Source organism: Silurus aristotelis (genome assembly GCF_946808225.1).
Source record: "Silurus aristotelis genome assembly, chromosome: 27".
NCBI lineage: Eukaryota > Metazoa > Chordata > Actinopteri > Siluriformes > Siluridae > Silurus > Silurus aristotelis.
Genome location: NC_139600.1, coordinates 3475076 through 3501327, shown reverse-complemented (window position 1 = coordinate 3501327; position 26252 = coordinate 3475076). Strand labels below are relative to the sequence as shown.

At 39.9% G+C, this 26252-nt stretch overlaps 1 protein-coding gene across 1 annotated transcript in view; it reads right to left on the bottom strand.

Annotated features, from left to right (window-relative positions):
• Positions 1 to 24432, bottom strand: part of fbxo41 (F-box protein 41) — a 43535-nt gene extending 19103 nt beyond the window's left edge. The window contains exons 1-4 of the mRNA XM_083532371.1: positions 23538 to 24432; positions 13327 to 14197; positions 6041 to 6248; positions 2003 to 2073 (exon numbers count right to left, since the gene is read on the bottom strand). Of these exons, the coding sequence (XP_083388497.1) occupies positions 2003 to 2073; positions 6041 to 6248; positions 13327 to 13985 (938 nt within the window). The 5' untranslated portion in view covers positions 13986 to 14197; positions 23538 to 24432. The remainder of the gene's footprint in view (positions 1 to 2002; positions 2074 to 6040; positions 6249 to 13326; positions 14198 to 23537) is intronic.
• Positions 24433 to 26252: the final 1820 nt, after the last annotated feature.

Genomic DNA, 26252 nt, shown 5'->3' with positions numbered 1-26252 from the left:
AAGTAGATGTTCCACTAGATTTCGGAGTGTGCTTGTGGAGATTTGTTGAGGGTTTTATTAAAAACAGGTACTGGTGCAGGTCAGGTAAATTGAGGAGGCCTGGGGTGCACTCAGTGTTCCAATTCATCGCAATATCTTTGGAGCTCTGTAGCAGGAGATCTTCCACATCTTCTATACCATGGAAAGCAGATCTTCATGGAGCTGGCATTCGGTATTTTGTAAACAGGTTTGAGTCTCCTAGTTGTCCTGGAAGCGGAAATGTAACACTATCTAAAGACGTTCTCTACAATCGTGTGCCTTTTATTTTGAGGGAACAGTTTGGAGAAGAACCAGGACATGACACATATTTGAGGGTCTCATTTCAGCTTTCTTCACCTCTGACTGACTCTTTTTTTTTTTTTTTTTTCTGAGTGCCTGCAGATTTTCCAGAGGTTTGTGGTTTTATTTTCAGCTGGACAAACGGAGCTCATGTCTCTTAGCAGTTTAAACCCAGCACCATTTAAACACATACCCTCACAGCTCCCAGATCAGTGTGGAGACTTCAAGGAAAGTTGAGGCTGCTGCAAAGAATTATGGGAAAGGAATGTCCCCCCCCAACCGGAGTTACAGCAGAATTTCCACTGGGCATTCCAGACCGACACGTAGTCACTGCCTCGACGTTACCATCCACAGCCATGCTCTCGGAATTAAAGAGCATGATGGAGAAAAGGGGGGAAAAAATAGTGTTCTGATATATATTCGTTTTTACAAATGATCCTCTGGGTGCCATGGCAACACGTTCGTGCAGGCTCTTCGTCGTTCTCTTTCTCTCTATCTCTCTATTCCTCACACTGCTCACAAGCTTTGGGGAGCGATGCATGACCAGCAACTGCACTACTCTAAAAGCGCTCACTGTACAGCTGAACAGAAGAGGTTGCCAGTCACATGATAAATCCCTTCAGGAAACCTCCTTGATGTGTTGATTTTCAATCCAATATGATGTAATCGATCAGGTTGTGATGACTGAGTTACCAGGCGCTCGCTTTGTGTGTATCTGCATAAAATGTAGTTTGGGCTACTGCTCAGAAGGGCATGGGTTTAAATCCCATCACCACCAAGATGCCATGCTGAAGCAAGATGATTGAAACACAAGTGCATAATTGTATTCTGTGATTTTTGGATAAAATCTGACGTGACGTATTTGAACTTGTATTGAAAAAAAAAATCATTTATTCAATCATTTATTCATTCATTTATTAAGTTTTTAAGTTGTAAAACCTGACATTCTGTACGCTGTGATCTATACCAGTGAGATGTCAATAAATTAAATAAATCAATAAACAAACAAACAAACAAATAAATAAATAAACAAAAACTAATAAATAAATAATTTTTTTTTTTGTTTAAGGCAAATACACAATAAAGGCAAAAGTTTGTGGACATCCAAACTTTTTGAACACCCCATTCACTTGAAGATGTTCCTCTGGATGTTGGAGTGTATTTCTGGAGATTGGTAAAATTCCATTAATCCAGTTACTAAACACAGGTACTGATGTAGGTGAGGTGAGGAGACCTGGGGTACAGTCAGCCTTTACATTCATCCCAAAGGTGCTCACTTGGGATTGAGCTCTATAGCAGGAGATCCTCCACGACAACCTCTTGTATCTTCATGGAGCTCCTATATTGCACTTTGTGCCATGCTGGAACACGTTTGAGTCTCCTAGTTCAAGTGAAGGAAAAATTTCATGCTTCAGCATTCAAGAATGCAGATAAAACTGTGTGTCTCCAAGTTTGTGGGAACATTTTGGAGAAAAAACACATATGGGTGGAAAAGTCGGGTGTCCAAATACCTTTGGCCAAACAGTGTATCTAGGGTACTGTAGGTTCTTGAGGTTGAAACGAAATGAAATACAACCATGTATGGTCATTTACAGACTTACACACACACACACACACACACACACACACACACACACACACACACACACACACACACACACACACACACACTGCCATGACTCACCCAGTGCTGGGGGACGAGCGCCGATCTGAGACCTGGTACACACCCCTCGAGCCAGAGATACTGGAGTTCCTCTGTGTCAGGAGGGGGGGGGGGGGGCAGAGGCAAAGAGAGATAGAGAGAGGGGTAAATAAAGACAAACGGGGGTGAAGAGAGAAAGTAAAATACAAAGAAGAGTTAAAGAGAGAGACAGTGAGGGCACAGAAAGAGATGGAGAGGGTCAAAAAGAGACAGAGAGGAGGAGTATACAGGAAGCAAAAAGAAGCAGAAAAAACGGCAAAGATAGACAGATGGGGTAAAGAGAGACAGAGAGAGATGGGTAGAGAGACAGTGAGAGAGACAATGTAAGAGAAAGCGTGAGAGACAGTTAGTGAAAGTGAGCGAGTGACAGTGAGAGACAATGGGAGAGCGAGTGAGACAGTAAAAGAGAGACAGTGAGTAAAGGTTAAAGAGACAAAGAGAGAGAGACAGGTGAGAGACATTGTGAGAGACAGAGGGACACAGTTAAGAAAAAGAAACCGATAAAAAGAGAGAAATATTTGACAGTTTGCAGTTCGAGTGAATAAATTGTGTGGGTGGTGGTGAAGGTGAGGGACACGGCTGAGGCTCGAGTGCTCGAGCATCTCATCCTGTACTGAAGCAACAAAAATCATCTCCAAAACTATTTTAGACGCCGTGTTTCAACAACCGGGTAAAAATATACGCTATGTGGAGAAAACATGAGCTATAACATAGCTGAAGTGACTGCTAGCAGATTAGCTACCTAACGTAACACAACAGCCTATATAAGATTAGCTACCTAACGTAGCACCAAATCCTGTTTTAGATTAGCTACCTAACGTAGCACCACAGCCTGTATCAGATTAGCTACCTCACTTAGCACCACAGCCTGTATCAGATTAGCTACCTAATGTAGCACCACAGCCTGTATCAGACTAGCTACCTCACTTTGCACCACAGCCTGTATCAGACTAGCTACCTAACGTAGCACCACAGCTTGTATCAGATTAGCTACCTAACGTAGCACCACAGCCTGTATTAGATTTGCTACCTCACTTAACACCACAGCCTGTATCAGACTAGCTACCTTACGTAGCACCACAGTCTGTATCAGATTAGCTACCTCACTTAGCACCACAGCCTGTATCAGATTAGCTACCTAATGTAACACCACAGCCTGTATTAGACTAGCTACCTCACTTACCACCGCCTGTATCAGACTAGCTACCTCACTTAGCACCACAGCTTGTATCAGATTAGCTACCTCACTTAGCACCACAGCCTGTATCAGACTAGCAACCTAACGTAGCACCACAACCTGTATCAGATTAGCTACCTAACGTAGCACCACAGCCTGTATAAAATGAGCTCCCTAACGTAGCACCACAGCCTGTATAAGATTAGCTCCCTAACCTAGCACCACAGCCTGTATCAAATTAGCTACCTTATTAGCACCACAGCCTGTATCAGATTAGCTACCTAACGTAGCACCACAGCCTGTATTAGATTAGCTATCTTATTAGCACCACAGCCTGTATCAGATTAGCTACCTAGCGTAGCACCACAGACTGTATCAGACTAGCTACCTAACATAGCACCACAACCTGTATCAGATTAGCTAACTAACGTAGCACCACAGCCTGTATAAGATTAGCTCCCTAACCGCGCACCACAGCCTGTATCAGATTAGCTACCTTATTAGCATCACAGCCTGTATCAGATTAGCTACCTAACGTAGCACCACAGCCTGTATCAGATTAGCTACCTTATTAGCACCACAGCCTGTATCAGATTAGCTACCTAACGTAGCACCACAGCCTGTATTAGATTAGCTACCTTATTAGCACCACAGCCTGTATCAGATTAGCTACCTAGCGTAGCACCACAGACTGTATCAGACTAGCTACCTAACGTAGCACCACAACCTGTATCAGATTAGCTACCTAGCATAGCACCACACACAGCCTGTATAAGATTAGCTCTCTAACCTAGCACCACAGCCTGTATCAGATTAGCTACCTAACATAGCACCACAGCCTGTATAAGATTAGCTCCCTAACCTAGCACCACAGCCTGTATCAGATTAGGTACCTTATTAGTACCACAGCCTGTATCAGATTAGCTACCTAACGTAGCACCACAGCCTGTATTAGATTAGCTACCTTATTAGCACCACAGCCTGTATCAGATTAGCTACCTAGCGTAGCACCACAGACTGTATCAGATTAGCTACCTAACATAGCACCACAGCCTGTATCAGATTAGCTATCTCACTTCACAGGTAACTTGCTAGCATTTTTTTCTAATCATACTAATCAGACTTTTCTAATGCAGGGAAATGTTAGTAAGGACTATATTTCTGAAGGTCTGTGCTACATGTTTCATGCTAGCTTTCTTTGACTTTTCCCTGGTAATGAACATTTCTCTCAGGCCTCCTCCTCTTCATCTTCCTCCCCATGTTCTACTTCGACCCTGTTCCAGATCCCAGCGTGGCCTCCGCTGAATGCTGATTCCTTTATCATGTTGAAGGAGAAATATAGGTCACTGCCATTTCTGAGCACTATGACTGCGAGTCAGGTCTATGTTACTCTAACGCCTTTCTCAAGTGGATGCTAACAAGGCTTTAGTGAGACAGGTTTAATGTGAATGTCTTCACTGTCTGGCTGAATGCTGGGACATGATTCATTGTGGTGGGCATTTTTCAAAACTAGATGCTAGAAAATGTGGTGTGTTGTTGCAGCAATGCTAACACTAGCGGGCAAAAACCGCAGAGAAGATGGTCGACGTTACGTGACTGAAAACAACAAATCAGCAACCCCTTTAAACTGTCTGAGATAAATGCAGGAACTATACAAAATATTGTATTACATATTTTATGTATTTGTAAAATGTATTTATGCATTATTTTTTATTTGTTTTTATATATATATTTTTTTCAATATGCTGTATTCTTCTTCTCCTTTCAGCTGCTCCCATTAGGGGGCACCACACCAGATCATCCGTCTCCATACCCCCCAGTCCTCTACATCTGCCTCTTTCAAACCAACTACCTGCATGTCTTCCCTCACCACATCCATAAACCTCCTCCATGGTCTTCCTCCTTACTGGTGGCTCCATTCTCAGCATTCTTCTACCGATATACCCCATGTCTCTCCTTTGCACATGTCCAAACCATCTCAATCACACCTCCCTCACCTTGTCTCCAAAACGTCCTACATGTGCTGTCCCTCTAAAAAAAACTCATTACTAATCCTGTCCATCGTCGTCACTCCCAACGAAAACCTCAACATCTTCAGCTCTGCTACCTCCAGCTCCAACTCCTGTCTTTTACTCAGTGCCACTGTCTCTAAACCATACAACATCTCAGGTCTCAACACAGTCCTATAAACTTTAGTTGTATAACTATAATTATTTAACAAATGTAATTTTATATGTGTGTGTGTGTGTGTGTGTGTGTGTGTGTGTGTGTGTGTGTGTATATAAAACGATAATTTTTTAACGCATTAAAAAAAATGTTTTTTATAAAAAACAAGTAAAAAATAATCAAAAATGACTAATTTCCTCATTACAAAAACTAAATGAACACTAATTTGTTGTTTGTTCGCTACAGTATATCAAAACAAATAAGTTATAAACATTAGTTATAATTATAAACATAGCGATAAAAGTGCGACGTCTCAAGAGAAAGAGTCTAAATGTTTAAAATCTGAATGAATGATTTGACCTCCATCACCAGTTTAAGATTTTTTTCATCGCTCTAAACAGGGTGTAGGTCACAGCAAAGTCAAATGTCTAAAATACACATTCTGTTGAGAAGACGGATTCAACTTGAGGAGGTCATTGATCAATCCTCAAATACCTCTAATAAGTCTTAACTTTTAAAGAGATGAACAGATCAGAACTTGTTCAAAATAATACCTATAATCGTAAAAAAGTGCATCGTGGGTCATTTGTAGATGTTCGAAAAATAACTACAGCTTCAGATCAGAGCAAGAATGAACCCTTATTCAGAAACCTAATCTTGAAGGTTTTTCGGTTTACCTGTCGGCCGTTGGATTTGGACGCCTGCAGGCTGCAGTGACCGAGGCTCCCGTTCGGCGTGGTTCCACAGCTGCTGATGATCTGGAGCTGTTTCTCGGCTCGGTCTGCTCGCTCAAGAAGCTCCTCGATGAACTGCTGCAGACGCACTTTGGCGCTGGCTTCGCGTGCTGCCGTGTCCTGCAGGAACTGGTCGATCTGAGCCACCTCCCTGCAGATATGCAGCACAGCATGTCGGTGAGCCGAGGACATGGCAACCTGGAACCGCTTCCTCGCGTCATCGTCCCCATGCATCTTTAATTCCTACGTCCCAGATTGTCATATCGCTCTAGTTTGAGCATATTCACGTTTACACCCACTAGTCATGACAGTGACCATTAGGGAACACTTAACACACTTACAAAGGGAGTTTGTGGACACCTGACCACCTTTTTGAACATCCCATTCCACATTTAGTCCCTATTTGCTAGTATAATAAACTCCACTCTTCTGAAAAGCGGTCGCAGCCCATGCATTTCACCCTCAGACCTTCAGTGGTGTCCTACCTGGAACAATCCACCTCTTATCACTATCATTATGACGCCACGTCTACGGAAACCATCAGTATTATAGAGAAACGCAGTAGAACAAAGCATTGCATCACAGACAGGAATTTCATACAGTGAGAATGAATGTCGTTACTAAAGCAAGAAACTTAATATGCACAATAAACACATCTCCTTTCACTGGAGCCGCAACTGCACCCCCATCATTGTGGAATGAAGAAACAGCTATTAAATCCACACCAATACATTTGAGCTTGCGCAGTTTGCAACAGATGCGGCTGGTGAACTCCGACTAGTGTGCGCTTTGACCGCCCAATCAAAGACATGAAAATGTTGACGCTATCGGACGCCTTGCTAGACGGCCCCAGCATCGTCAAGTCGCAATTTTATTGGTTAAAAAAAACAGTATCATGTATTTAAAGCTGCAGGTGCTCGCACTGTTGAAAGCCTCAAGGCGGATTTCTTTGACATGTGCACCATGTGATGTGATGGCTGAAATCTGATTGGATAAAAACTCTAACAAACATATATTACTCGAAGCAGCAGAACCGAGAGAAAAGCTATGAAATGAAGAGAATAGACTTTTTTTTTTTAATATATTTATAAAATGTAAAAAAAAAGTGAAAAAAAAATTAGATTTTTTTGCTTCAATGAAAAATGATTGACCTTAAATTTTTTACCTTAACCTTTTTTGGGGGGGGGTTTAAAAGAGCATCACATCCTTATCCACATTATGAACTAAACCGCAGACGCTCGTTTTTGCCGTGTCTGACTTCGGCACATCGCTGACTAAAAGAGGACAGAGATGTGGAATCGTTTCTGTTTTCTCTTTCTCTCTGTGCCCTCTTTTTTTTTTCTTTGGATTCTTGTGCGCTTGTTTGTGCGATGTGGCATTCTACAAAACCCCAGAGACGCACCGCCTCTGTTATCTCTGTTGAGGAGATGTATCTGCTTAGAATCAGCACGCTGTGCTGCCGTTTACAACCAGCGGTTCCTACACACACACACACACACACACACACACACACACGCGCACACACAATCTGTATTTTCTGACCGACTAACTTAGACCATGATGGTCATTGTTTTATTAAAAATCCCATTCCACATTGAGTCTACATTTGCTGTTATAATAAGCTCCACTCTTCTGGGGAGATGTTCCACTAGATTCAAGAGCGATTTGTGCTCATTCAACCACTTAAATCAAGTTAATAAAGTTAAACCCACGTTAATAAAGTCAAGTGCTGATGTAGGTGAGGTGAGAAGACCTAAGCTGATGTTTCAATTAATCCCAAAGATGTTCAACAGGGTTAGAGATCTATAGCAGGAGATCTTCCATATCTTTCAACCCATGGAATTCATATCTTAATGGAGCTGGCTTTGTGCATTCAGGAATAGGTCCAAAGGCATCTTTTACAATTGCGTACCTCCAACTTTGTGGGAGAAGTTTTGATCAAAAGCACATATGGCTGAAAAAGGCAGACATTGTGTATTTAAGAAAGGAAATTCAATTTTGACTTCTGATTGGTCATTTTCAGTCCATTACAGTTTTACTGGGAATTCGAAACCAAGGAAACCGACGTCCAGCTTTTCTTGAAAAGACCGTAAATGTCCTTTTAAGTGTATCTGCGTTTTAAATCGATTTCTTCTCCTCAGTCGGTTATTGTGAAATGAAAAAACATCTATTAAATCCGCACGGATATATTTGAGCTTGTGCAGTTTGCTACAGATGCATTTTTGCGAATCTCTGATTTGTGCGCTTTTTGGCAATCCAATTAAATCATGTGAAAATGTTAGTGATGTTATTGGACACCTGCTAGAGGGCCCCATAGTGAGCAAATCGCAATCTGATTGGTTAAAGCAACAGCCGACAAGCAACATGGAGGCCAAGAGGCCAAGTTCTTTATTTCTGCTGTCCTTATGGCTTCTTCTTCTTTTTCTTTTTTCAGCTTCTCCCATTAGGGGGCGCCACAGCAGATCATCCGTCTCCACACCCCCCTGTCCTCTACATCTGCCTCTGTCACACCAACTACCTGCATGTCTTTACTCACCACATCCATAAACCTCCTCCTTGGTCTTCCTCTTTTTCCCCCTACTGGTAGCTCTATCCTCAGCTGTCCTCATGGCATTAGGAATAATTTAATATAATAATAATAATAATAATAATAATAATAATAATAATAATAATAATAATAATAATAATAATAATAATAAAATTAGGGCAATTGGGAATAATTTAATAAACATTAATGGACATAAATAGATTAAAACGTAATTCAGTGATTCAGCAGAGAAAGCCTAATAATTGATTCCAGACTTTCTAAAGATCCTGATTACTATTAAATTCTAAAAATGTTCATTATCTGTACGTGTGCCTTCGACTGTAATACTGTTAATTCCAGGCAAGAGGAGGCGATGATCTGCTGCATTTCGACTGTTAGGAGAAAAAAAACCTCCCACACATTCATATCATATAAGTGAGAATGGCAAAACAATCCTACCTGGCAGTGTGTGTGTGTGTGTGTGTGTGTGTGTGTGTGTGTGTGAGATGCTGTTATGTGTGTGAACTTGTGATGAAATACAGATTTAAGCTATGTGTATGTGTGTGTGTATGTGTGTGTGTGTGTGTGTGTGTGTGTGTGTGTGTTGTGTGCTCCTGCCTGTAAGTTTTCTTGCCTCCAAGTCACAATGGGTGATGCCGAGTACATGACATCAAATGTGTTTCTGGCTCTCTGCCTCACTCGCTCTCTCTCTCTCTCTCTCTCTCTCTCTCTCTCTCTCTCTCTCTCTCTCTCTCTCTCTCTCTCTCTCTCTCTCTCACACACACACACACACACACACACGCAGGTATTTGGGTTTATTTGCAACCTACCAAGCACTTCTTATGAGAACAAAAAAGAATCCTAGAACCCAATTCTAGGATTCTGATTGGTCGAAAGATGTTGATGTGCAACTTCAACACTGATCTCGACCCTATTGAAGACCTTTGTGATGAATGTGAATGCTGACTGCACCCCAGGCCTCGTCACCTCACCTACATCAGTACCTGACTTCACTAACACCCTTATAGCTGATGAATCTCCACAACATCTTAAAAGAGTGGTGCTTATGAAAATGAGGACTAAATGTGGAATAGTAAGTTTAGAAAGCACATACTATATACTAATACATAAATATATATATATATATATATATATATATATATATATATATATATATATATATATATATATATATATATATATATATATATATTACAGTATATATGCAGCTCTACCTCTGCCATGTTAATCTGTATTCTATGTGACTCTCAGGACACGCCTCGGTCTCCGAGGTTTATCGAGGAGAAATCAATCTACGTAGAACATATTGGTCACAAATTTTCAGTCACTTTCTAAATAATAAAGGTAAATCCCATCTAAGATTATTATATTAAAAAGAAATCGCAAATATGTTAAAAACGATGTATCACCATACAAATGACAACTTGCATCTGATGCACTTTTTTTTTTTAATTGAACAGCTGTTGATATTTAGAGACATATTTAATTTGTCATTAATATGCACACATTTAATTAAATCATAATTGATTGAAAGGATAATAATTAAAAATTCCCTGTGGGAAAATATCAGCAAATACATTTGATCAAATAACCCTGTTTATATATGTGGTATCCATTCATATAGTTTAAATGATTGAGTCCAGATTTTATACGGTGCGACCTTGGGGAACGTGGAAGTGAAAGGGGCATAACACCTGTTTTACCCTGAACCATATCCTTCTATATGTCCCAACATTATAACTTTCAGTTAGCCAGCAGTCTTAGTATTTAAATGGGGACTAAATATAGAAGGGGATGTTCAAAAAGCATAGCATTATGGAACAAAGAAAATTTGCAATTCAGCAAAAAAAGGTCATAAAAAAAAAAAAGGAAATTCGGAAAACTCCAGCATGCCAACAAGGCTTTTTTTTCCCCCCGATCAGCCCAAACACAATGGACTGTTACACACCCTGCTCCAATTAGATGCATGAAAGAGAAAGAATGAAGGATGAACAAAAAGCTAGCAGGGTCTCGGTCGTAGTAATAACAGTGGTGGCGGAGTCTGTTAGCAAAACACAGTCCCCCCAGAGTCGGTAGGCTAATTAGAGGCGAGACGGAAAAGACGAGAGGAAATAAAGTAGGGAGAGGAACGGAGCTGGCAGCGATTAGAAAAATGGAAAGCACACAGGGTGAATGAGCTGTATTTGTGTTCCTGTGTGTGTATGGGTGGTGATGTACTGCACGCTGCTAAAAAAACGGCGTGATTATTAACGTTCTTCTGTTGGAATAAGATCTTATGCAGAACGTATGGTGAAATTACATTTTTTTTTTTTTTTTTGCTATTTTAGGCCCAAGGGATGAAACTAAAAAGAAAAACGATCTATTTAGAAAAATAAAATCGACAACAGGGTGGTGTGATTGTGGTTATTGAGTGGGTTTGTTTTCTACCACACAACCTAATACAATTTTATTTGCCAAAGAATGACATGTTTTTTTTTGTTTTATCCATTTGAGGTTATATCATGTGATGTATGTTATATATACTTTCAGTGGCAGGCCATAAGGGTCAGAAAGGCCTTCTCTGGTGGCCTAAACAGAATCAGAATCATTGACTTACGTTTTAATATATTTTTGTCCATGAATATTGATTCAATAATTCCCAAAAGTCTATTCTCTTCATTTCATACATTTACATCGAGTGTAAGTTTAGGTTTGAGTTTCTATCCAGTCAGATTTCATCTGTCACATCACATGTTGCTGGGGTTAAAAACTGCTGTTGTTTATCAATGTGAACACTGCAGCCGTCCTCTAATTTAAATTCATGTTGCCATAAAGCTGCTGCTTTAACCAATCAGATTGCGGCTTGCTTACTACTGGGCTATTAAGAAGGCATACATTAACAAAAAAATTCACATCCTTTGATTAATAGCTGTTTAATCATTCCACAGTGGTTGACAGATGAGAAGAAATATATTTATTCGCAGATACACTTACAACGACGTTTACAAGACTTTTGGCCAAAACGGTTTCTACTTTTGCGTTTCTTTCCTGTAAAAATTGCACGAAATCACACAATTTGCCATCATGTCGAATCTCAGGAAAATAGTATTGAACTGGGAAAATACACAAAAATGACCACACTAGAAGCTCACAATCAGGAGCTTTTCTCCTTAAAACCAGAACCCACACTTTCTCTCTAATGCTAACTATTATTCAAAAGCATTAGCATGAGCGTTAGACAGCTGCAGAACTAGAGGAATTAGCATGCTAAATCTGCTGCATCATCATCGCATTCACACCAGCTGAAGTGAGAAAGAAATCGAATCTCAATATCGTCCCAAATGAATTGGAACGCTGCCACCAGAGGACTTGTGGTGTGACTGTACTTCAGTGTGAGTCCCACATGGCTAGCAAGTGCACCACATGACCCTTGAGGAAGCTTCAGCACTACTACAGACCTCACAATGATGTACGATAAACCTCGCTTCTAAAACCCCATGTACCCCAGACCTTGTCATGTCACCCACATCAGTACCTGAGTGGATACCTACTAATGCCCTTGTGGATAAATGAATATCACACAAATCTCCCTCACAAGAACAAAACAAAACTCTAGTGGAACATCTTCCCAGAAGAGTGGAGGTTACTATCTTTCTACAAAGCTCTCAAGCACCAATACATAATGCTTTAAACGCAAATGCCCTTTGTTTGATGAGTTTAGAAAAGGATTGTGCAACATTGGACCGATGTCTGCAGTCAAATGTCAAGTGGAAATGGCAGACTTAATTTTTCTTGCCCAGGTGCATAATTGAATTTACTGGCTTTGTGTACTGTCTCATTTACAGACATAAGCATTCAAGCCCACATAATGTACGTAAAGATTTTTTATGTCTAACTCAATTGTCGTATTCTACACATATTAATAAGGATGGAGACTCTCAACATATTGTACATACAAAAAAAACCCCAAAAAGCCTGAACTACAAAGTGTATCTTCATTGGATGGATGGAACTGATGGCCCTGCAAAATGCCTTCAGGATGCAGTGGACTTTATTAAACCCAAGCAAATTTCATTATAACAGCTTTGGCTTGAAGTTCATGGTTTGGCCAGGCGCAAATTAGACTGCATTAACAGTCTGCAAGAAAAGTGAAACCCCAAAGTATTTTCTCTCATAGCACCAGCAAGCCTCAGGCTTCCAAGTTGCCATAGTATATTTATGGACATTATGTGTGTCAACCGTATACATATGTATATATGTATGGACAAACATATAAGGACACCCCACTTTTTCAGCCAAATGTCGCTATATTCTTGCCAAACTGTTTGGCCACTTCAACTTAAACTAGGACACCCAAAACTGTTACAGTAGGACAGTGCTCTTGTACACAAAGCCAGCTCCATTAATATATGGTTTATATAGGTTGGAGTAAAACATCTTAAGTGGCCTACTATAGAGCTCTGTCCTGAAGCCTACCAAAACACCTTTGGGATCAACTGAAGCTCACACTGCACTTAAGGCCTCCTCGCCTCGACCTATATCACCTCACTTAAATCTCCACAAGGACACTCAAAAATCTAGTGGAATCACATATAGGGGACTAAATTCTAGAGGAATGCAATGGTCAGTTGTCCACAAACCTTTGTCATAAAAGTATAAACACCAAAGCTGCACGAACAAAACGAAATATTCAAGAGCTTACTGCTGTTTGTGCGTGAGCTCCTGCTCCTTGTTGACCAAGTCTTGCTTGAGACTGGCTAGCATCTCCACCGACACGTCGACCTGGCGTGACAGCTCTGAGGCCTTGTCCTCCAACTCCTGCTTCTCCTGACTAAGCCTTTCACTCTCCATCTTGGCTTTCTCCAGTTCCGAACTCTTCCTCTCCAGCTCGGTCTGCAGGCGCCCCACACGTGCTGCAATCTTCTGCTCCACCTCTTCTGACAGCTTCTCCAGTCTCTCGTCTAGCTCCAGCCTTTCGAAGGCCCTAGCCCTAAGGCGTGCCAAGCCTTCCTCGTAAGCAGCTTCCATGGCACTGGGGTCTATTGAGCTCATGGCTTTCTTCACCAGGATTTCTCCTAGTGGGAACTCCACATTGGGAAGGTAGCGGGCGCCGGCGGATGATGTCGTGGCAAGTCCGAGTTCGTCACCCGAGCAAGGGAAGCGGGATTCGGCAGCCAGGGCGCTGTCGGCCACCAGAGGGAGCAGGGCGGTAGCGTCACATACGCTGTTGGACTTGGAAAGCACGTACAGAGTCTCGTAGGTGTGATTGTACTCCAGGTGGGCACGCAGCGATGACAGGCTCCGGAAACGTTTGTGCTCCCCACAGCGAGGGCAGCGATACGGCAGGTCCAGAGAGGCCATGCCAAGTTCAGGCCACTGGGCGCCGCCTTGAACAGGCTGGGCACCAGAGACCTCTACTCATCTTAGGTTCATGGAGGATACTGGAGTTCAACCACATGCTGGAAAAACACATTTCGCCTTCGGATTTTTGACACAATGCTGATGATACACCCTTATAGTTTGGGTCCTGGTTGCTTTTGATGTATTTTCTTACACATCCTTTGCATTTAAACCTAGGAGAAAAAACATACAATATTAGCACAAATTAATTTGAAAATAAAACACAACAAGAAATGATTCGGAGTCAGATATCTTTGGGATATTAAACCGCTTCTTGTGACACTTTCCAACAAATAAGACTGATATGTTTTTGTGCAGATTTTTCTCCCTGTTTTTGCCTTCCATCCACAACAAGATAGTATTTCAAGTCAACGAAAATGTAGCTTTTTTAAAATGTTCTCCAAAACTAATAAATTTTAATATGCCGCAATGTTTCAAAAGAGCCAGACAGTAAATAAACGCCAGGCAGAAATGACGCAGGTCGAATTGTCTTATGTTTAGCTTCGTGCATGCAGTTCAGATGTTTTAGTATGGATGAGCAATTTTAAGGAAATGACTGAAAACGCAAGTGTGGACGCGGCATGTTTTTAGACAAATTTCTCTTTTTTTTTCCTAAAATTAAAAGAAAAGCTGCTAACACAAACCCCATTCCCAACCATAACCTTAACTTGCAATGGTCCTAAATAATGAAGCTTACGATCTTTTCTGAAGTTTCATCTTCCTATTTTATTTCCTTGACGTTTCTATGAAGTTGAATTGTAGTAGACTGTTGATATTAATTACAGTCCAAATCCATCCTCAAAGTTCATAAATTGCTCAGTCACTTCAGGGATCTTTGGGCTATTGAGGTAGAACCATCACCAGCTGCACAGAGTGGTCTCCAATTGAAGAGAACTCCATCAGAGGTAGGGGGTAAGGATAAATTGGATAGATCTTTACCAATCATTTCCCTTATTCCTCTGCCTTCTGGTTCCACTCAAGTCTTGATCGGGAGGCCAGGCTACCCCAAAACTTTCCAAACACTAGCCCTGGTAAATTCTTTCTACTTTTATAGTAGCACAGTTAATTTTAATGTCTATAGGTTAAGTGCATGGTCTGCATTCACAAAATAATCTTATATAACTTGAATTTGAGTTTGTATATATATGGGACTATGTTGAACAACTCATCACGCACATATAATCTTCTGTTTGTAACGACACTGCTCAATTTATTTAACAACAAACCAGCCAGACAAGGATGGTCTACTCTCACTGGCTCAATGGGAGGTTAAGTATGCCATCAATCATACGCTCTTCAAGGTTACCATGATTAAAATCCCCTTGGTGGCCTATATAACGATCAAATCTGTCAAGAAGGTTCATACTAAGACTATATAGACATGACCCTGAACCACTTGAAGCTTTTATGCAGATTTCCTCCAGAGAAAAATGCAAAGTTCTCCCTTAAATTACCACCAATATGAATATGAATGATTTTTGGATCATTTGCAGTGGATGAATAGCGTTCAGAGGAAGAACTTCCAGCAGAAAGTTGCAGTAGTCCACTCTCATTTTTGATTTCTGCATGCAACCTTGGGGTAACCATGGACAGTCAACTGACCTTTACTTCATGCTAATATCGATTTCTACTTTACAATATTAGTAGAATTTGCCTACAGGCTACACAGGTGCTTGTTCAGTCCCTCATCATCTCAAGATTGGACTACTTCAACATTAAATCCAATATGCAGCCACATGACTTGTTTTCTCCCACACCACCCCACTGTTACTCTCCAACCACTGGCTTCCTGTAGCTGCTACATCAGCTTTCAAATGCTAATGCTCACTTACAAAGTTAAAAATGGAACGGACCCCTCTACCTAACAGGACTTATCTCACCTCACAATGCATCACGCTACCCATGGTCCTCAACTATTGCCCGTCTAGTCCCACCATCTCTTGTGCAAGGAAGACATGCTTCCTTTCGTCCTTTTTTTATTTAGCAAGTTGGCTTTTCAATTAAGTGAACTTTGGGTTCACTTAAAAAGCTGAAACAGTACAGTCTCCAGTATCACCATAGCAAGGGGGCAGCTTTAAATGCCCAATTACTCCTGTCTTTTCAAAGAATTTATTAAATCTTACCTTAGCCAAGTACCCATACTGAATACTACAGTTACACTATCTGTACAACACCGATATCAAGAAATATTGAGAAAGCAAAAAAAAAACGTCAAACCTGACCTGAATGCGAAGAGAAACCCCAAAGGCTAGTGGCCTGCATCTTGTAACATTTGGAAGACTAAAAAATTAAAATAATAATGATTGTATAAGGAAACATTATCTGCTACTTCTTTAGCTGGGGGATAGGTTTGGGGGTTAGGGTTAAGGTAAAGGGTTAGGCTTGGAAGGCTGAAATTTTGTTCTGGGTTGAATTTAGGGGTTAGGTTAGGGCTAGGTTTTGGGTTAAGGGTTAAGATTAGGGTTAGAGGCTTAAAGTTAGGGTTACGGTTGTGGTTAGGCTTGAAGTTAGGAAATGGATTAGAGGTAAGGGTTAGGGTTAGAAGGCTTTGGGGTTGGGGTTGATTGTTATACTCAGTATTTGGTGTTAAAAAAACATGATATGATGAGGTTTGTTGTGGGCAATCCAACAATCTATTATTGCAAGGTATGCGCAAAAATCAAAACCAGGAAAACGGAATCCAGCAACATGGTTCGGACATAAAAATGAAGCACAAACGAAAACACTATGGGTATAAATCAACTGACTAATCAGGAAGTAATACCACCCAACTATCTTGCGAAAAGATTTGAACACAATGTGTAAGCAACCAGACAAATGGTAGTGGTAGAAATAAAGCCAAAACAGAAACCAGAGCAAAGGCATATTAGCAAAGCCCACATATACACAGTGCTATGGAAACCATAATGCACATTTCAAAAATAGTAATTCTTATAATTATGGCTTCAGGGGAATAAAAATTTATTTAACTTTTTGCCCATCTGCTATAAATATCCCATTTTTGGTAGCTTCTGCCAACCAAAAAAAAAAAAAAAAATCAGAAAAGTTTTGACCTCCAAATGTGATTTAGGATGTAAAATACAAAAACTATATGGGCAAAAGATAATGGACACCTAAAAATAAGATTCTATGTGCTATCTGAACATCCCATTTCACATTGGTGCCCATTTGCTCTTATAATAACCTCCACCTTTCTCTTCTGGGAAGATGTTCCACCAGATGTTGGAGTGTGTTTGTGGAGAATTTGGAGATTCATTCAGCCGCAAAGATGTTAGTAAAGTCAGGTAGGCGATGTGAGGATGCCTCAGTTGCCCACCACATTCGTCCCAAAGGTGTTTTAAAGGGTTTGAACTCCATAGCACAAGGAGTCTTGATATTTTTGTCTTTATATTGGATGTTAAGGAAATCTGTTCTCCTGGCGTGACTATGAGCAGCCTGCTGCACACATAGCCGACTGTATGTTTGTAATTAATCAAGCTGTTTAAACACTAAACATCTGAACACAGTACAAAGCAAGAAATCAACTGACACTCACCCACACAGAAAACAAACATCTACAAAACGCAGCACCTGCCCCACCCAGATTCATAATTTCCATCCTAAAACCTGAAATTTCAACAATGAAAGCCCTCATGAGAAGAATGCGCCTCTAAGGACACTCTTTCTTTAAAAAAAACCAAAAAAACAAGGCCATATTCGACACTGTCGAGGGCCAGGATAATGCTCGGTTACCATAGAGACACTTCATCTCCCATACAAATACATAAACTAGTTAAATCAGAGCACGCGTTCGCTAATATGCTCATTTACTGCATATTTTCACATGGACTGTTTAGGACTGATCTTGGTCTTTCATTTGGCCTTTTGTGCCTCCACAAATCCTTGTCCTTCTCTCAACATCCTTCAAAATCTTAATCTGAGGCTGGGAACGAAATTGGCTTGAAGTCTTGACATTCTGAAATGGCTAAATATTTTCCTGCTTTTTACGTGAGTGAAGTAAAGATACGAGACAAGAGAATGTTTTTCATGTAAAGGTCTCTAACGAACCTAAGGGTTTGGATTTGGACTGTAATCTCCATAAAATCTCCATCAGTGAACAGTTCATGACCTCAACAAGGATGGAACTATAATGAATAGACATTTGGTGTTGAGGATGAGGACTGGTTCCTTTCAAGGTTTCTATCTTATTAAGTCTCAGGGAGTTTTTTCTTGCTGCTCTCACCTCTGACTCTGACATTGAATTGGAGACGGAAAAACCAAGAGAAATGATACAAGGTGGTATCAAAAGGTTTCGAGACGAGCTCTGTTTACAAGAAAGTACTACATTCATCTACATTTCCACACTTATACATTCAAAATAGTAACCTTGCACAGCAATACAGCGCTCCCAGCGTTCTGGCACTGGAACGTGTCCTGGAATAAAAAATTTTTTCAAGCACCTTCTAGGTTCTGAGCAGGATCTCTGCAACGGTGTCAAAACGGCGACCTTTGAGCTGGATCTTCATCTTTGGAAAGCGCGTGAAGTCCGCAGGAGCCAAATCTGGCGAGTAGGGTGGGTGCGGAATAGAGATTGTGTAGATCGTTCTCTGAAGATCATCATTCACGAACGGTTTCGACGTTTTTCGAGGGGGTTGAGCTCGTTGTAGATCTTCCTGATCTCTCTTCATCTTCCATTGATGTTTTTCCGCTCTTGAAGCCTTTAAAAACACCTGGAAGGACCCGTTGCAGCATCGCCGTATGTCAAACGTATGTCACGTCGAACGTCTCTGTGGCAGATTTGCCCAGTTTCACGCAGAATTTTTCATGTTTGCTCTTTGTTCTAACTTGCTGTCAGTGATGAAATCGCAGACGTGGTAACGCAGGTGATCAGAATAACACCAGTTACACCATTAAAACCATCTCAAAACATTTTGATACCACCTCGTACCTCTTGGGATTTTGTAGTTCCCTTCCACATTTAGTCCTCATTTGCTGTTAAAGTAACCTCCACTCTTCTGGGAAGATGTTCCACTAGATTTTGTGGAGATTTGTGAGATTAATTTAACCACAAGGGTGTTAGTAAACTCAGGTACTGATGTAGGGGAGGAGGCCTGGTTTGCGGTCAGCGTTCACATTCATCCAGTTCAATAGGGTTGAAGCTCAAAAGCAGGATATTTTCCTCTCCAACCCATGCAAATCATATTTCATGCTACTGCATCCAAAGACTTTCTATACAATTGTGTGCCTTCAAGTTTGTGGCAACAGTCTGGGGAGGAACTACATATGGCTGAAAAAGTCCCAATCCTTCATCTTGTAATATTCAAATCTATCGCTCCAGAAAATATTACTCGTTCATCTTTTCAAATGATTTCTTCACCTAGAAGAAAAATCCCTCCCAGAAATTTGATGTGAGAGGGGTAGAAGGAGAAACAGTCTGATTTCTTATTCGCATCAGGACTCTAGGGCACAGGTGATGGACGCCTGCTGTTGCTATGGATACTGGACATGACTGCGTACCGCAGATGAGACAAGATGAGACGAGACGAGATCCGCTAATCGGATGAGTCACATGTGACAGGTTTACGATATGAGTGTGAAAACCAAAAGAAGGTTAAAAAAACAGGACGGTTGTGAAGGACTCGGATATACCGCTAGGCTAATAGTTAATTAGGCCCCAGGAAAAAGTGAAGGTCGACTTCGTATAAAGCCTCACTTGCTAGCGAGGAAAATGGAGTGCTAATGGTTTAGCATCAGAGCTAATAAAAAAAGAGCAATTATTTTTTACAATTTTTAAATGCGTATGCTAAATTCACAGCCTAAAATGAAAAAATGAAAAACTATGTAATATTAGCATTGCTAATAATGCATGAGTTCAGTTTGTGATGTCACAAAATATGCGTAGCTGCTTTGGTATGCTAATAAATTAGAGCAACACATAGCCTGCAAACTAACTTGCTCACAAAATAGTTTTGATTATTCTGCCAATATCATGACATACTGTATATGTTTGACATCACATTGTATAATTTAAACACCTATGACCAATCACATTCAATATGCAAATTCTTACCTACAACAACTGAAAGCATTTTAGCTAAACCTGCAGGCAAAGCTATCTACCTAGCTAAACCAGCTAATTTCAGAGGTCACTCAAATGGTTGTTATGGTACTTTTACACTCTGATGTCACAAACCAGGTGTCATAACTCATAACTGCCCAGTAACTTTCAGCCTTAAACTGCTTCAACCTAAAAATGTTAGTTATTACCACGATCCACAATATTTTTGTCCAAACTATGCTACATGCTATGTTACTTTGCTTTGATTTGCAAAGGAATTACAGCATCACAACTCAATGTTACTTGTTGCTATGCAAATCATTCCGAGTGAACATAGTACCCGGGTAGCAATTATCTTGAGAATATGCAATTTAGTTTAGCAAATTTACTCGGCAAACCTCTGAGTAAATAACAAAATGGGTCAAAAATTGTTCTGGTACTTTAACACCGATTTTAAACTAGTGATTTGGATACAATCACAATCAATATGCAAATTATTTATAGATGACATTATAGTAACTAGAAACTAGCCATATAAACAGCAAATCTATCTATCTAACCTGGTTACTGTCAGTAATTAGCACAAAAATCAAAACCGTTTTATTAGTTCTGTATTGTGATGTCACAAAATAGTTTTTGCAGCCTAAACAAATCACATTTGATATGCAAATTATTTAAATATGACAACACAGTACCCGGAAACTAGCTATAAAACCTGCACAATAAATCCATTCTACCCTAGTTAATGTAAATTATCACCACAACAATCAAAACTAACTGTTAGTTCCATATTTGTCCTAAAACTATCTTTCGCTGCCTCGACCAATCACAGTTGATTATGCAAAACAACCCACTAGATAATCCAGCTAGAAAAAATGTCAGATGTAAAATTGTGTTATTCCATATATTAATTCCTTTTTTTTTTCTTTCTTTAAAAGTGGCAAACAAATTATAGGGGCATCAGCAAGTCACATCCGGATTTCCCAAAAGTTAAACACGATCTCTTGTTTTCTCTTCTTTCCTAATGGACTGGGGCTAAAAACAGTGTCTCTGAGGACGGGACTACCGTATCTCCCCATTACACCGGCTCCTATCGATCTCAGGGCTTTTCCATTAAACCAGTTATCTTTCATTATCCACAGCTCATGCTCAAACCTCCAGCGCTAACAGAGAACAGTGCTGCGAGCCAAAAATTAGTATTGCCAACTGCACTGTAATTACCCATCGGACAGGGCAAAGGAACCTGAATGGGGCGTAAATATTCTTTTAAAAACGATCGAAATTGTCTGACGATACAGTAACTGCTGTAGTGATCCGAACTGTATGCACTAGAGTTTGTTAATTTATTTGTGAATAAAAAAACCATGAAAATTGTTTGAACAATTGGAAATGTTTGTAGGACAAAGTTGGGAAGATGTCCAACATTATTTTAAACCATGATTTGGAAGAGTTAGAGGCCATAGATAGAGGTAGAATAGGTGGGCCAAAATTATGCAACCAAAAAGGCGGTGGGGATTATGTAAATGAAACAAGAAGCCATTTACAGACTATTTATTTGTTTCTCTTTACAAAAGTTGGAGGCACACATTTGTATAGGATGTCTTTAGATAAGCTAGCATCAACTTTGCTTGAACTGGGAGACCCAAACGTCCATGAAGATATGCAACGGTTTAAAGTGAAAGATGTCCTGCTATAGAGCTAAAAAACCAATTAAACACCATTGGGATGAATTGGAACATTACTGCACCAGACCTCCTCAGCTCACCTACATCAGTACCTGACTTCACTTGCACCTTGTAGCTAAACGAATCTCCACAAATCTTCACAAAATCTAGCAACCTGCGCAAAATAAAGTATAGAATTCAACCCCGCTATGAGCGCAGAAAAACACATGGGTCCTGCTATTGTCCAAGAATGAGAAGTGTTGCATAACATGAGTGTAGAGAACAAAAAAGTAAAGAAACATCATATGGGGTCAATAGTATGTACATATAATATTGCTAAATTGGCTTATTTCGGGGCAATATTTTCGTCTCGTGGTGATCCGTGAGTGTATGAGTGTGTATCTGTTAGATTATCATAAATAAATGTAGTGATCTATTCCCTTCCGTATTTGCGGCTCTAAACTCAAAAGACCAAAATAACCAATCTGCATTCAGCACCTTGGTCAGCACCACCATGGCGGGTGTCCAACACTTTTTGTGGATAATAAATAAAGATATTGAATGAAGATGTGGAATGTAAAGTACGCCATATAGTAGAACCTGATAGTAAAACCAATAAAAGATCATGAAGCAGAAAAGGATCAAATATGGCACCGTATAATCAGCAGGCTTTCTCATTAAAGACACCCGAACTTGCAGCGATCAATACGAATTCTACGGATACGTCTGGTGACACGTTTATCCCAATGCCGTCAGAGACTCGCGTTAAGGAAGGAGAAGTGAGGAATCGAAGGAAATCAAAAAATAGTACCGAGTCACATGTGAAGTTCATGAGCTTTAGGTGCAGCAGCCACATCATCACATGGAGAGCTAGGGATCGAAATATATTATGACCGTGAAGGATTCACTAGTTCTTTAACTTGATAGGAACGTAGTGAATGATAGACAGGAACCTCGTCAATGGTTGGTAATTTCTCATATTTATTTTTTATAATACACTTTATGGACAAACCTTTTGAGACACCTGACATTTCCAAACATATGCAGCTCCACCACAAACGAAGAGACACAATTATATAGAACGTCTGTGGATGAAGTAGCATGAAATTCTCCTTTCATTAGAACTAGGAGACCCAAACCTGTTCCAGCAAATGCATAAATCCATAAAGACACATGGGTTGGAAAGGAAGTTTTCATTCTATAGAGCTTTGCTCTTAACCCTATTGAGCACCATTGGATGAATTGAAACATTACCCCACCCCAGGCCTCCTCACTTCACCTACATCAATACCTGGCTTTACTAGCACCACTGTGGCTGAACAACTCACACAAATCTACATTAAATAGAGTAGAACATCTTCCCAAAAGAGAATGGAGGTTTTTCTAATATATTCTATTATTTTAAGAGCAAATGGGAACTCGATGTGGAATGGGATGTTCAAAAAGATGCTCATGGTGTCCACAAACCTTATAGTATAATCCATATAGTGTCAAAATCTAGTCAAGATCTTCCATTCGAGATTTTCTTTTGATGAAGGATGAAGCTATGGATAACAGACTGTGCAAAATTAAATACTACTATTAGACTATTAGCAATATTAGAGCCCATTGAAACCCGATTGATTGTAGATCGATTGATATCCGATTTGCAGATGAAGTCCGATATGCAAATTAGCTCATTTCTGAGATCGTCAGATTTCTAGGAACGCACATGGGTCATGTTAGATAGCACTGCTATTTCCAGCTCAAATAATATATGGTGTCCATGATAACTGAAAATATTGTAACGAGCAGAAAATCTTGTCACTCTACCTCGAGCTCAATTTTGAACGTTTTCATAGGAGACCTTTGGACCGATGACCTGAGAAGAACTTTATACCGCATAGGGTTTTCTTTCTTATGAAAACGTCCAATCCGATCGGGTTTAGGATATTTCTCCATCTCATGAACAAAGAAATCATGACGGTAGAAACACATGCTTTTCTAGTTCCTGCATCTAGGGTGCATTTGTATGGGATTTTCCAGATTACACACATATACATTTACTCCCAGGGTGCACAAATGACAACAAGGTCAATATAATCTCTTTCATTCTGCACTCCTTATTGGCTACAAAGCTGCTGTAACCCAGATCAGTTTGTGTACACAATTATCGGACCGATACGCCGATACACATCGATTAAATCAGTCAAACCGTGCAGTGCCGACAGTGTGAAGATGAAGACTCCATCTCACTAAGATGCAAATCACATACTGATTTTTTTTTTTTTCTATGTCTGGTCCAAGAGCCTTTGATTCATGCGTTGCATCCTTTAGCAACTGGATCCGGACACGTTTATATAAAGGGCTCATCATAATATCCAACCCCAGTGCCTGGTGATGATGATTATGATGGTGATTATGGAGATGATTATATTATGGTGGTGATGGTTATGCCAGCCAGTTTTGCACCATTTCTCCATCTCTTCTCCCCCCCTCCCCTTTCCTCTCCTCCGGTGCGGCTCGCGCTCCTCTATAATAATCCCGGTGTACCGGAAAGCGCGCACCGTGGAGGACGCGCATCCAGCGCGCTCTCGGGCGCGTCCATAAGAAAATACGCCATTGTCGGAAAAACATAAGAAGGGAAATGGGGAAAGGGGGTTAAAAAATAAAACGGGGGTCGGTGACGTTAGGAAAGGGGTTTTTCTTTTCTCACCTCTGTCGCTCTGTCCTCCCGGTATTTTCCTCCCGTGGAGCCGAAGCCCGTGCGCGCTCCGGTGCGTTGACGTCACGCCGCTGCGCTCTGCAGCAGTGACGCGCAAGAGTTCGTCCCGCAGGGTTGCCAGATCGCGCACCATCCGCTACCCCATTGCTAACCCATTGCACGCTCTTTTCTTTAATTCCCCTTTCTCTCGCTCTTTCTCTCTTCGTTTCGGTTTCATTCACAGTGATTATTCTGCTTCGATTAGACTTGGATGACTGATCGGAGGTCGTCAATCTGGCAACCCGGCAGCCCAAACGAAACAGTACCGGCCCCGAGGTACGGAATCACGTATGGCGTATAACCCGATTATTCGACTCGACTCAGAGATGAGCGCAACACTAACGAAGAAAAAAAAGGAGAGAGAACCCGGAAATTCCTTGCGAAAACCCCCGAGATTGCGGAACGCGCAGCCTGGAAACACGAAGGAGTCGGTTCGTTTTAAACGACTCTTTAAAATGACTAGAGGGGAATCGATTCGCACGGACCTGTATTTGCTTCAAACAATCAATTAATCAGTCAATGTATTAATTATTATAAAGTAGATTTTATTTTCACAATTTAAAAAAAATAAAAATAAAAACGAATCGTGTTAGAATGGATTTTAATGAAGAGACTTTGAATAATAATAATAATAATAATAATAATAATAATAATAATAATAATAATAATAATAATAATACTAATAATAATAATAATATGCTATGCTTTTTTTCTGGCCCTGAAAATAAGACATGCATTGCTTTTTAAAAATGTATTAATGTATTATTATTATTATTATTATTATTATTATTATTATTATTATTATTAATATTAATATTATTATTATTATTATTATTATTAATATATGGTATGTAGTAGTCCTAAATGTATAAATATTAAGAAATTATTTATAAAATTACATTTAGTGATATTTAAAATCTATTAGCAATCCCAGTGTTAGATGAGCATATACAGTATGTCACTGAGTGGTGAATATTATTTAAGTTTATTTGTATATTATGCATATTTTTTTTTTTACTTTTGCAAAACTCAGAAGTATTTACAGGTGGAATCCTACATATTAATGACCCATCTTTATTAATAAGAATAATATCTCCTGCAGACTGACCTGGAATCTACTTTTCCCCCTCTTTTTGTGCATCATTTTAATTGTGCATATGCTTAATTTTTAGTCCAAGGTCAACAATGCCGGGGTTCAATCATACAAATATATCAACACCATCTGCACAATCTACATCATCCACTGCATATGCACAATTCATACAACATACCATCTGTACTACAGACCAACTATACCAGTGTGTCCAGTCTTTAACATAAAGGGCTGGTGTGGGTGCTGGTTTTCATTCCAACCAATAAAGAGCAACACCTGAGAGTCACTAAATATAAAAATCAATATAATAATAATAATAATAATAATAATAATAATAATAATAATAATAAAAAAAAAAAGAATAACAGCACCACCTTGTGGTAAGGATTTAGTAAACATGCACATACTTTAGGCATTCTTCTTCAGAATTTCTTTGGGGTAAATTAGGGATTAAATTTAACTGGAAAATAATAATAATAATAATAATAATAATAATAATAATAAAATGCATTTGAATGAAAACACCATTAGTAATAAAAGTTTCTATTTGAAATGTAATAATGATGTATTCCATCAAGTAAAATCAAATCAAATGGCACAAATAATCAACATCATAAATCATCTATTCAAACTACACACCATCTAAATCATCTTCACCTTGTAATACCAGCTATACCACCGATACCGCATA